Source organism: Varroa destructor, unplaced genomic scaffold (assembly GCF_002443255.2).
Source record: "Varroa destructor unplaced genomic scaffold, Vdes_3.0 BEIS01000006.1, whole genome shotgun sequence".
NCBI lineage: Eukaryota > Metazoa > Arthropoda > Arachnida > Mesostigmata > Varroidae > Varroa > Varroa destructor.
This window is the reverse complement of record NW_019211459.1, coordinates 23747944-23761067: the sequence shown is the minus strand read 5'-3', so window position 1 is coordinate 23761067 and position 13124 is coordinate 23747944. Positions and strand designations below refer to the sequence as shown.

The 13124-nt window shown below is 44.7% G+C and overlaps 1 protein-coding gene across 6 annotated transcripts; it reads right to left on the bottom strand.

The window, feature by feature from the left end:
- Nucleotides 1-6: 6 nt before the first annotated feature.
- On the bottom strand, nucleotides 7-12794 carry LOC147755005 (uncharacterized). Of its 6 annotated transcripts, none has more exons than XM_086993270.1 (5): nucleotides 11017-12794; nucleotides 1809-2023; nucleotides 1439-1580; nucleotides 974-1177; nucleotides 7-769 (listed from the first exon to the last, which is right to left on the bottom strand). In XM_086993270.1, exons 2-5 carry the CDS (start codon nucleotides 1813-1815, stop codon nucleotides 673-675), a joined length of 450 nt encoding a protein of 149 aa, XP_086849396.1. In that variant the 5' UTR covers nucleotides 1816-2023; nucleotides 11017-12794; the 3' UTR covers nucleotides 7-672. The 6 variants fall into 6 exon arrangements, with proteins under 6 accessions (XP_086849396.1, XP_086849395.1, XP_086849400.1 ...); XM_086993269.1 differs by having other exon boundaries at nucleotides 11038-12794; XM_086993274.1 differs by having other exon boundaries at nucleotides 7-744; nucleotides 11038-12794.
- Nucleotides 12795-13124: the final 330 nt, after the last annotated feature.

Genomic DNA, 13124 nt, shown 5'->3' with positions numbered 1-13124 from the left:
TATATATATATATAAGAGGCTTATGTACCGATCGCATCGCAAAGACACGACACGAATAAATGCCTTTTGGAGAAAATACTGGAATACTTCTCAGCAGGTTAACCGCTCGTTAATGTCAACACGATGAATATACCTATGTTTTATACAGGATTCAAAACAGGCCCCCCTAATTTAACGCTCATTCTTGCAATCACCAGAGAGACTACTCTGAGTGGTATCTGTCTGTATGCCTGTGTTGTTGCTTTTGACATCCATAACCTACAACTCGAGTTACAACAATGTAAGGTACTGATGAGGTACGTAGCTTATTAACTTGAATACGTGCGGGCGCTGGCATTCTTATTCATTATATATATATAATACAAATCACGGTAAATTTCGTTTGTGCAGTGAAAACCCTGCTGAAGATTGTTGTGTTTGAATTAGGCAATCTAGTACCTTAAGCGGCACAACCCTTAGCGGCACTAACCAGGCTACTTTCTCGGTTTGCCGTTAGAGAGACGCTTTTCTTCCTCAATCTTCTCTCTATCGGTTTCGTAGTTAGCATTGGTCAAAACATTCCGGGAGCGTCGATTACACTGTGTAACAACTGCTGCTGAAACACCTGCGCCACTCCGCGAGTCGTGCAACTTCTCCTTGTCACTGGCGACTAATGGTGCATCAAGCGGCGCCTTATGTCAGCCTACCTTCTCTAAATCCAAATATACATCGTGAATCTTCTGCAGGTGCTGAAGCAAGAATCCTCTGCGATTGAAAAGTGCGCCAAGATCTACGATTATTAGTAAGAGTTTGTTTAATACAATTTCAAATATGAAACTTTAAAAGACTTTCCAACAATGGTGTTACAAAAAATATTAATTATGTATATTTTAAGTCAGTCAGCTTTTGGGTGTTCTACAAATATGAACACGATATGCGAGCCCCTTCATCTTAAATGTTATTATTTTATTGTATGGACAGAACCGGCACAAACCTTCTAATGGAACGGTATGGACATATGTGACACTTGTAAGGCATATCACCCGTGTGGAGAGCTTTTTCATGTTTGATCAGGTTCCCATTGTCTGAAAACGCCCTTCCGCAATATTTGCATGTAAAAGGCTTTTCTCCTGTGTGGGTTCGCTCGTGACGCCGCAACTCCGGACCGGTCATCGCCGAAAACAGGCAGTATTTACAGCTGTAATTAGAACGCGAACAGATGAATCAATTGTTAAAAAATTTCACGTGTGTTTTCTACTTTTTCAAGTGATCATACCGTTTTTATCGTAGAAGACGTACCCCATAAGATAACGGCTCACCGGGTGCTTATTGTACTCTACATATTCATTTAATAAACACATATTCGATCGCAATAAATTTATACCAACTCATCTCCTAGTTCACTCTTCATTTTTGGTTCATGAGCAGCTTGTCGTTGTAGAAAAGAACGTCTACTAACCGGTGCCGTCGCTCATCGTGTTCCCGCATATGTGCCTGCAGTTCAAGCTTCGAATCGGACGAGTAGGCACAGTGGGGGCATTTTCGACCGAAACGGTTTGACGAAGGCGATGGACCTAAGCTGATCTCTAAATCGCAGAACACTACGCAGCATAAGCGGTGGCAACCATCACAGAAACCAAAGGCACCATAGAGTTATCGTTTGGGGCGGTTTTCATTCGAAAATGTATAAGCAAGTACTTTTTTATACCGAGGAGAGACATAAGGGAAAAGGGAGAGAGAGGGGGGGGGGGGAAGAAGAGAGAGAAACAGAAAGAATCTGGGACGAGTACATGCATGTTACAAACGCCAAACATGAACGAAGCCCTAACCTAACATATTCCTGTAATGATCTTGCACAGGATAAGTGCAACACGCCCTTCTCCAATACTACACCATGCAATCTTTTAGCCAATGTTTCTTTATTATTTGTGACAAAAACAAAAGCAAACATCTACGAAGAATGTATTTCTTTAAAACTCGAGTAGGAAATATCAGGCGACTAGTTGCGGTCCTCTCCTTTATCCAGAACTGCGGAACAGACCACCTGAAAGAATAGCACCGAATTAATTTTTACACCCCCCTCTAGTATATCTAAATGAGTAACGGAGACCATACTTGAATGAAGCTATAACCACACAAGAATCGAAGACATCTTTTCGACGGCTATTAAAATATCATGGAAACAGAGGAGTATCTTGGAAGGACTGAAGGACAAAATTAATTGAAGCATAGCGCCTAGTGTCTTTTATTGTTAGGACTGATTGCAGAAATAGGCAAGATTGCAGAGTACCTTCGCGATTCGTCACAATCAGCGCGTAGTGAATTGAGACGTACAAACGAAGCTAATTACGCTCAAAAGCAAAAAGAAAAATATAAGGGTAATTTCTATTCGACGAAACATAAAACCATAGCAGTGACAGGTTATCAGAGTTTCGTTGTATCTACACGCTGAACTCTCACAGCGCAGTGTTGAAGCAAATGATCGTTACAATATTGCTATATAGTAACGAGGCTGGATATGTAGCATACCAGCGTTCTGGCGAAATCCATCTCCGTTTAAATAAATTCTCGTTTACCGCTGAGATTTTGTGCAGAGGTGCTGGCACTGAACTGATTTAATTAACATTCGAATAGATACTTTTAAAGTTAATGGCCCATTGAGTCTTCTGGTATTATGTGATGATCTACTTTGAAGAAACAAGCAGGTGGTTTGCCAGTTAGAGAGATATCATGCGGATCCAGAAGAATGAAGATTGCATTTTTAATAAAACTGCGTGATCTATTGGCCTTGTTGTAGAAGAATATATATCAACGTCGACATTTGAGAATCAATTCGTCAGATACTGCTCACTAATGGAGCTACTGGTATTTGTAGATAGCGAATATTAATCTCGTTGGGCTTGTCATGACTAAATTTCGAATCGTAGTCTTTATATCCACAATTGTCTTCAAAATTCGTGAATTCGATCCATTACCATTGCTACTATAATTTTGTACGAGGAAAAAACGATTTATATAGCCATGATATCTTGTTTTTGAGAAATGCGATTCAGGTTTCTTACATTGACTACTTGTTAAACAAAAACAGCGTGAAGATTCATCTATAGTATAGTAAACGATGTATGCGATAAATCTAAAAAGAACCTGTTAAGCAACGTCCTTGAACGCTCCATCCCCTTAAACTGCTTTTATGCACGACTACAGTATATCACTGCCAATGCACGTAGCGTATTTTAATACGTTTATGTATCCGTCTGCTTATCGCTGTTCGAACATTCCTGTACCTACAACATGAGATGTCTGCCTGCAGCTCTCACAACATGAACGCCTGTATGATCCTACGAAGGAGTCGTACTTGTGCGTAGGTATCAGTGCACTTCATCGTGCTTTACAAATTAAAATAGGAAACGAAAAACGGTGACAGAGAGAGTGGGGGGAGGCAGGCCAACGACGAAGCCGTTGCCCGCAGCTGTGTCGACTTAGCGGCTGTATGCGCAGAGCAAATGTGCGCATTCGCTCATTCTATCGTTTGCCATGCCGCGGTAACTGTGCTCACTGGCATCGGTATTTGTTCATTCGTTGTTCGTGACTTAATCGTGTTTCGGCCTTCGGCCCCCCTCGTCCAGCCGGGCCAATTTCAGCAGTCGACTTCAGCGTAGTATGTTCCTTTCGAGCACGCTATTTCGTTTGGTTCTGATTCGCCTTCTATTCGATCTGGTGTCTTTGGCCTGCTGCGGCTGCTGTCGCTGTTAGCGTCGTAGCGTACCTGCCTCCTGCACCTCCGGCTGCTACTATCGACTTGACTTCTGTCTTCATTACCCACCACCAGTAGACTGCACAGGCGCTCTTTGGTCTTCAAGGGTCTTCAGTGGCTGGCTTTTCGTTTGCTTTCTCTATCGCTCTCATGTGCGCGGACCATCTTGTGCTCTAACGTACTACGACTTCTAGTAGTCTATCGTAGTTTTAGTTGCAGCTAGCGCCGTTGCTGTTGCCGACTTTTTCGACATCGGCCATTCTCATCTTCGTCCAGCAGATACCAGGCAGGCAGCCGTCTGGTCTTCCCTTACCGAACACGATCGCACACACACGCACGCACCGCGCATACAGACAAAAAGAACACACCACATTACAACACGAAGAACGATGCCTCCGTAGCCGCTCTTGGCGATGCCGTGATCATTGCGTTCACAACCATCACCACCAGCACGACGACCACCACGACTAGCAAGCGTGAACCAACTCTACCTTCGCTGGCTGTTTTCGTTCTGTCGTGCCTTTCAGCAGTTGTGATGACGCTGAAGTATCTTTTCGTGGCGTTGGTCGTCACCGCTGTTCTTGTTGTTGTTGTTGTTTTCTTTCTGTTAATTCCGTTGCAGCTATCGTGAGCCGTTGCTTTTCACCTAGCTCATCGACCAGCAGAGGGAACAGCAGTGGCAAAGCGTCTACCACAAACAGATAGATGGATTAAGGCAGCTTAACGTACGTATGTATGTACGACGACAATTAGAATATTAAGTATAGCCTGCATAACTAAACAGTACAACGAAGGAAGCGTGGTTCCACTATGCGATCCTCGGGGTGGAGTTACGTGTGCGTGTCAGAATCACGGAGCAGCTCTGCGGAAGTAGTTACCGGAGCTTGGTAGTCTTTATACCTAATCCAATTATACAGAAAAAAAGGCCGAGCAAAGTGTGACTTTTGCAGGTCTTGTTTTGAACAGTAGTAGAAAACCTAAAAGTCGTAAATTATCCGCGGTGAATAACAAGCTTTTCAACCCTGAGTTGGATGTCTTGAAAGTCATCTATAAAAAAAATTAAAATAAAAAAAATGAAAATAAAAGCACAAGTAAAGACAAAGTAATGCTTAATGTAATGGGACCCTAAGTAGACGTCTCCTATAAAGACGACATGCAGCAACGAGCATAAGCCGACGCTCCATCGATATCCTCCATTACTCCGTCTACTGGGGTTACAGGCGTAGCTGTACATGTACCAGGCCATACGAATCACAGCAAATCGAGTGGTAACAACAACAAGGACCTGCGTGAATATTACTCCTCTTTTTAACTTGTCCTCTCTATTTGCCTTTGCTGTTGTGGCTTGCTTGTTATTACTGCCGTCATCTGTACACATGGGGGCTTGGCCGCGGGTCATGTCGAGCACCGTCAACATCAACATTGGCAGCGCGTAACGCTCCTCCTCGCAGTAACACAAGACCTCAACAGGTGGGAAGAGACAACACAAGTCCAGGAGGATGGACGCACCAGCAGAAAATATAGCGCACAGCAACAGACATCAGTACACATTCCGTCCATGTAGCAGCAGCGGTAGCAACGGCAGCCGCCGCTGCCGAAAACAGCGTTCACAGGCGCCACGCGCACACAACTACGGACACAGTTCGGGGCCACGGCAACGTCGATGATAAGCACACGCTTATAGACTCATAGGTGTTCGCGCGGGCTCAGTCATGGACGGAAAAACCAACAGACAGAGCCACAGAAAGACAGGCAGGCATACACTTGGACACGGCTGGAGCTGAATGTTATCAGCATAGCAAACGTCCAGCAACGCCAGCCGTAGCGAAGCACGCCGTAGGCTCGTTCGTTGGCCTGCCGTGTCCAATTCATTTGAGCGCTCACTCGTTTTGTCTACGACTGCTGCGGCTGTCGCGACTGTCTGGTTTTGTCCGCCACTCGTTTAGGTGGCCAGAACAACAGTCCGAGGTGATGATGATCGTAGCAGTGGCAGTTGGTAAGTGTAGTTATGTCCACTTGGACGAATGCCTGACCAGTGGTGGTTTTGGATCGTGGCGCGGCTGTTGGTTCAGCCGCTGCTGCTGGTAGGAAGAAGGTACGTCGCTGAGCGTTGTTCACGACGACGAAAACGGCGACATTAGCGGTGACGCTTTTGCGGTGAACGTCCGCACACGGACAGGGAAGGTGGGCCGTGGACGCCCATCGGGGATCACGCAGCCCGAGCTCGCATCGAGCATCATAGAGCATTAAAGGCACAAGAAGACGCGCTGCCACAGCGCCACCAATACACCAATAGCGTGGAGTACCCAGCCCTTTTGTGGGTTATTTTGGCCGTCTGGCCTACGGCCGAAAACGAACAACCAACATAGTTAGATATCGACCATGCGCCGATCACGGCTGCTTGGCGGATGGAGACTGATACTCACGTTTGCCCGATCAGGCCAGTGGTGGAATCAGCCAATGTTGCCTGTTGTCGTGCTGGATGTGAAGGCGCTTTAGCGTTTGCGCCGGTTAACAAACAGCCGAAGGACTGACCGCTAGACCAAGCTGCTAGCACTTAGACTAATGATAATAATGGTGCTGATGATGGCGCTGGGCACGATGGACCACGAACTACTCTACCGGTCACTAGCATCACCATCATCAGCATCGCTGGCAATTATATGTTGCTACTAACCGATACCCATCTTTAAGCATTGGTGGACGATCACGCCGCACCTCACAATCTGAGAGCTTGCCTCCTCACATTTACCTCAAGCACACAGACAAATATAGAGGGGAATCAATAGATAAAAGGAAAGCACGCGCAAATAACCACATATGAAGTTAAGAGGACAGATCGAAAAGACGGCACCTTAGAGCTCAATATACGTCACCTAGTTGATAACTGACGCCAAATGCGGGTCACAGTCACACGTTGCTTGACGACGGCTGCCCAGCCCCGGAAGTCGCTGTTAGGTGGAATGGTATTCAAAAAATAGATTATTAACAAAGCTTACAGATGGATCTACGTGGTTCGGACCTACGCCGCGCAAGCCCCTTAATGACGGATCCTCCATCAAATAATAGGAAAATATTTAACAGATATTCTCGTTTTGAAGTTTTCTTAGGATTTTCTTGCTAGCAGGTCTAGGTTGCTTCAAGGATTTCGAAGATGATAGAATCGAGAAGAAGTACGCTGAACAAAATCAAAGATAGAATTGCCTGTACCTCCCTGTTGTCAGACGACATCTCTGAAAGGCTACAAAGCGACCTCGGTTATCAATACCAAGCTATGATGGCGGTGCTACAGTTTCATCAAATCCGATATTAAGAGAATATTGCGCGTTCTAGAGATGAGCTTCTGTGACGCGTGAGCATTTCACGTATTGGATATGCCACATTAGTCCTACATTTATAATTTGACTATGCGTTTTTTAATTTAATTTCCTTCACCTTTTTGTTTGTTCAGTCGCCGACAAAGATCTGAGAATATCTCCAATACGATTTCGATTGCTGGCGGGCCCGTTGTTATCCATGCTTCTGCCGTCACCAGATTTCAAAGGGTCTAGTGAAAACCGAAGTAGTAGATATTCTATGAAATCTATTGGCCCTAAGAAGAAATTCTCTCTTCTGAGAAATCGTTACTTTCTAGGACGGTACTCTATCACACATTATTTCTGTAAATTTTAAGTTGTCGAGAAGGTCTATTATCGAATGTTTGCCGTCTCCTTCAGAATTTATGTTCCGATCTTTTGCGCTTCACATGCAAGATATTAATAAAATAAAAATCAAATAATGCTTTATTTTACCCTTCAGATTAGCTTTTTTAGCGCCATCTGCTACCTTTATCATGTGAACAAGTCATCGAAATCACTTCTTTGATATAGCATTGAAGACCTGCCTTTACTATTACAAAAAGCCTAGTTTGGAAGTAGGTCTTGTTAGACATGTCTGACCAGGTCTCTTTAACAGACTTATAAAATGACATGGTAGCCATAAGCCATGGTAACCATTCGCTAACGCCCGAGTTCGAACTAGAAGTTGAGGTAACGCGTCAGGGCAGAAAAAGTTTTTTAAGCCACATATACACAATTCGCCTTTAGACAAATTTAGAGGCAGCGTCTTCTGATCAGTTAATGCGTCATGGCAATGCACGTCAAGATGGCTGTCATCTCTGATATGACTAACTGCATCGCGAGTTTTTTCATACGCATACAACTCATTTATAGTGTGTAAGCGCCTTTATGGAGACGTTTATAATAGTTAGACGTGGGTCAGATCTTTGCCACATTACTCGTGTGTGTTAAAAATTAATATTCATAAATGAATGCCCTATCATTGACACGAACGGCAGGCTTCGAAAATGTAGTTAAGATGCTTTGTCAATTCGTTTTATATTTCTATATCATTAAACAGTCATTATTATCAATTAGAGTTTATTTAGTTATTTTTAGACGGACATGAGAGAAATCGAAATTCTGCTATGAGAGCAGACGATTCGTCTAAACACAACAAACCCAAGTGATCGTTCAGCTGTAACAAAAACTAAAGAAGACCCTTTAGGTTCCTAGAAAGTATCTTAGCTCATACTCAAATTAAACCTTAAATCAGTTTTTTGGGGGGAAACATCGGTAACCGTTCGCGACGCATAACGTCCCCGTGACTGCTGCGATTTACGCAAAACATGGTGCCTGTCTGGTCTCGGTAATTACGACATTGTACGACAATGCTTCTCCACACGAACTTCAGTGTTTTTGCTCAGAAATAGCATTAAATGCAATCAGGTACAAAAGGTAATGCAACAAAAAAATTCTTTGTGGCCCAGGCCAGATTGACGGATTGAGGCAGTTTGCAAACCAAATTGAGAAGGACTATAAAATATGCCAGGGCACCCATCTCTGATGGACTCCTCTAAATAATTCACACATATTAATAATAACACACATTTTTACTGCATTTTTCTTTGGTTTCCTGCGCGCAAAAAGCAAACGGTACCTATTCGTACATAATCTCTTCAATACAAGTCCATTGTCAATAAATTTGCTACCAACCAGTGTTTATTCTTGCTCAGTACAACTCGACAGAGTCTACGATTAATAGACTCTTCTGTGGGGCACTAAGCAAGGCTAACGCGTTTTTCGGCGCGGGCTCAAGTCTGTTACGCGCTTATAACCATTCGCGCGCCTTTTCGGCGCTAATGCGATGCCGATCTTATTTGTTATTTTTTTCTCTAATCAAATGTTGTTTATAACTTCTGCTGCTGTTAATGAGCTTTGCCTGTTGTTTGCTACCTCGTTCAGTAACTCGTGTCTGCTTCGCGAAGTACTTCTGCTGCTGCTGGGGTGACTTTTAAGGTACGGATATTGTGCCTGTTGTTGTGGATATAGTGGCTGTGACACTTGTTTCAACAGCGGCAGCATCTGCAGTTGGCCACCGCTGTCTCACCGCAGCCTGCCTAAGCACGCCTGCCTCGCCAAAGACGCCAATACAGAACATGATAGATACAAAACCCACACCGAACGTCACCAGCACGCCGTCAGCGCGGGTAGCGGCAGCAGCAAGCCACCGTTCACTATCTTTTCCATCTTCTGGTAGTGGCGATATTGACGCTGGGCGACGACTACAACAATCTGGCGCGGAACTTCTGCTGCGGTCGTTTCGAGTAATCGCCTGCTGCTGCTGCTGGCCGGCCGTCCGTCCGTATACGATATAACTGCCGAGGCAGGCTGGTGGTAACAGCAGCTCGTTGCTGCCTAGTCACCGCTGGATGGAGGCATCTCGTCACTCCGAAATTGCACCAGTCAAAGCAGAAGCAGCAGCCGTCGCCGCCGCAAGCGAGCACGATTGGGGCAGCAGACGCGCTTCACACACATCGTCCTGTACACAGACAGGCCAACCAACAAAAGGATCAACCGGCCAAGCGACTAGCCACACGCTGCAACACACACAACTAGTCACATCGGGCTGAAGTCACACATGCGCTCTCAACACGAACGCAAGCTCACGCTCCGAAACGCAGAGTCACCCGACAGGCAGCGAGTCAGACATGGTGGCGGCTGCAAGCTAGACGGCAGGCCGAGCCACTGGCGCTGTTCCGCTGAAGTTACTGGCAAAGTGACGAGGCACGCAGCGATTTCACGAGAAGCACTCACGAAAAACGATAGGCGACAACGAAGAGCGGCTTCGCTTATTCATATATATATATATATATATATATATATGTATATATATATATATATATTAGGAAAAATAACAAGGCAAACTCACGAAAAGTGCTGAAGGACTAGGTAAAAAGACAGCGCCTCCTGCGTAGCCATACGCAGATACAAGCAGAGACCGCAACAAAGATATAAGCACTAGTATCATGCCAGCATTTGCTGGCCTGTAGTAGTCTTCGTAACGGACGAATTAGGGAAGGAAAGGGAGTGGAAAGCAGTAAGCTGCGGAGTGGCAAATCAAAAAGGCAAGAAACAGAAAAGAGAAAACAAGAGTTCATGAAAAAAATTGCCAAACGACCGAAAAATAAGAGGCATTTTTTGGAACATCCCCGCTTGAACGCACGACGTGTCCTGATCACGCAAGTCTTCGCGGCATCGTGAAAACTAACACTTCTACAGTGAATAAAAATAACAGGAAGTGAGGGTCAAACTCACGTGAAAATGAAGGAAAGGATACAGAAATGTCTGAATGACCTTAAAATACATTACTTTTGCCGCCGATGAAGCTACAATGCGTATTCTAAGTAGAGCATAATAACGGCGGCTACTGCAGGCCGTTTTAGGGTCGGATTTAAGCCGTGATATGCAAAAATGAACGTTGAAGGTATAAAATGTATTTAGTTATTCGGATCAGCGAACAAAGTCAGCGAAAATAATAGCTATTGAGATAGAACACTTGAAGCTACAAACGTATTTAGAAGTCAGTACGTTTGAAAAGCTCTGGGAATGAGCAACAAACAGTATACCTAAATAGCTATGTATTTTCAAAAAGTTATCGCCATTACCATCTGTTAAAGTAATTGAAACCTTTTGTTCACCACAAACTTCAAAACATGGACACGCTTCGTAGAACAGAAAACCAAATCAAATTATATATGTCCAAAACAATCTGCGCCTTGATAGATATCGACCAATTCGATGACGAGAAATACATCTCAACGCTCTCTAGATCGAAGAGACCTTTGAGCTCGCCTTGGATCTCTCCGTAACACACTCACTGATATTTTTGCATTTTAAAGGTACCCACGAGGACGGCGACGTCCGCAGGACAAGCACTAATCTAAACATTACAAATTACTTCACCTGACAGCAAAACTATAATACCGAGTTTTCATCAGCGGAGGCTGCTGACTTCCTATGTAAACACACGTTACAGGCCATTTACTTGGTTACTGTGTCCTCAGCACTCAGAACTAAACATATTTCACGCAACTCTCACGTTCTCGTTTCCCACATGTAATAAATATTTTAACACACAGCACCATGGATATAAAGACAAACAGTTTGTTTTCATGACATCAATTTAAAGCTCGATGCCAAACGAGCTTTCCCGATCCGAGGATCATAACCAAGCGGCATGCGGGCTTTCTTGAGTGTCCCACATTTTTTTCAGTCATGTACAGCCCTTTCTAACAGAGTACACGTTGATCGAAGAATCCTCAAACGAGACACACTGTGGTGTCTGCCTACGCGAGGAACTTCTATGACCAGCACCATCATAGTAGATTTTTGTTTCATATGGGCTTTCTGATCCATTGATGTCGTCCGCTTAGATAGAATAGGCGGTCAAGCTAGCTGGTCCTCACTCAATAGAACGAAAACACATGGAGAGGTACTCCGCCAGGCCAGAACTCCGCTGGCTCCGGTTCAGCCGCCTCTCATCAACTTCGGCTCCATTACCCTCTCCACCTATTAGGCGGCCTCGGCCTCACCGCGAATGTTGTACCGTAGTGTTTGGCCGTAGAGAGAGCCTTGTAGCCCAGTCTCTTTCTATATTTCTGACTGTTTCAGTCCAATAGAGGACGCATCGCTCACACGAGTTTCTCTTATTGCATCACGGTAACCTGTTGAGAGAAGAGGAACACATATAGGACCGTAGCCACGACTGATTCGAAGAGCATGCCGCTGTACTGACACGCCGTCGGTGTTACCGATCGCGGGGACACCGATGTAGCACTGATCATGTTCGTACGTTGGATTTCTATATGGCAGGAGCGGCGGAAAGGCTTCCTCACGCGCCGAATGAACGTAGGGCCAGTGGCGACGTAGAAGTCGGAGCAGAAATCCTGAAAGTAAGGAGAGGCGCGACCTTCAACCTGACCAGCTGTGGGCCTACCTACCGCTGTAATCGCAGATAGTACAACTGTGCATTGCTGCCATAATCAACGAACTCGGAACAGCGAACCACCGCAATGGCGACATAGGCCCGTGTATAGTTGATTTGCTTAGGACCACTATAAAAGATTGAAATGAGTTCGTATGATTTTTTCGGTTTAAGATCAGATCCCGCTTCTCTGCATCCTTCCATATGAAGGATAGGACACTTTTGACACGCATAAGCTCACGCACTTCTCTTCTTCTTCTTATTTTGCACTCTGTTGATTCTCTATTCGTTTTCTCATCAGGCGGAAAATGCACCAAAAAAAAAACATGTCATGCGCCCTCTTTTACTCAGACTACGTATTCTTTTATGCTGCGCCTGTATTGTCATTGGGGACGCTAGTGCCGTTCTAAGATCCACCCAACTTTTCCCTCTCGCCGTATATATATATATATATATATATATATGCATATGTATATGTATATATATATATAATAGACTTAAGCGCTCATGAAAACTGCTGTCGGCGTTCGAACAACGCTGTCATAGGTGGAATACGGTGACCTGGTAAAGTTGGGCGTTGCGCGCAAAGATTCTGTGCGCGGAGACATTTAGCGGAATTGATCCAGTGGTCTGACCGCTTGGTTGGAACACCTCCTATAAATAAAAATTGCGTAAGTTTGTTTTGATTTTGTTTCTCGCGCTACCTATACTCGGTTAGTACTCTTTCCACTTCTCCCCTGAGAAGTTGAGCCGGCCAGTGGCGCAGTCCACATAGTTATTGTCTCAATGAGTGGCTTTCCGATCATGTGATGCTTGTACTCAGTTTCGTTCCATCAGTATATATACATAACTTCTGTCGCTGTGGCTTTCCCATGAATCGTCCATGATATTACACCGAGTCATACAATAATAACTTTGACTTCGTGGTACATCGGCAGCTATCAACGTTAGCGAACGCTTCCTCAATCGCTATAGCTAAAATAGTACTTTTCGCTAGAAGTTGTTCGGCGTTTTTCATCTAGTCCACATAAACGGTCTTCATCCTTCTATTTCTCATTGCCTTTCGGCACACCACTCTGCTCCGCAC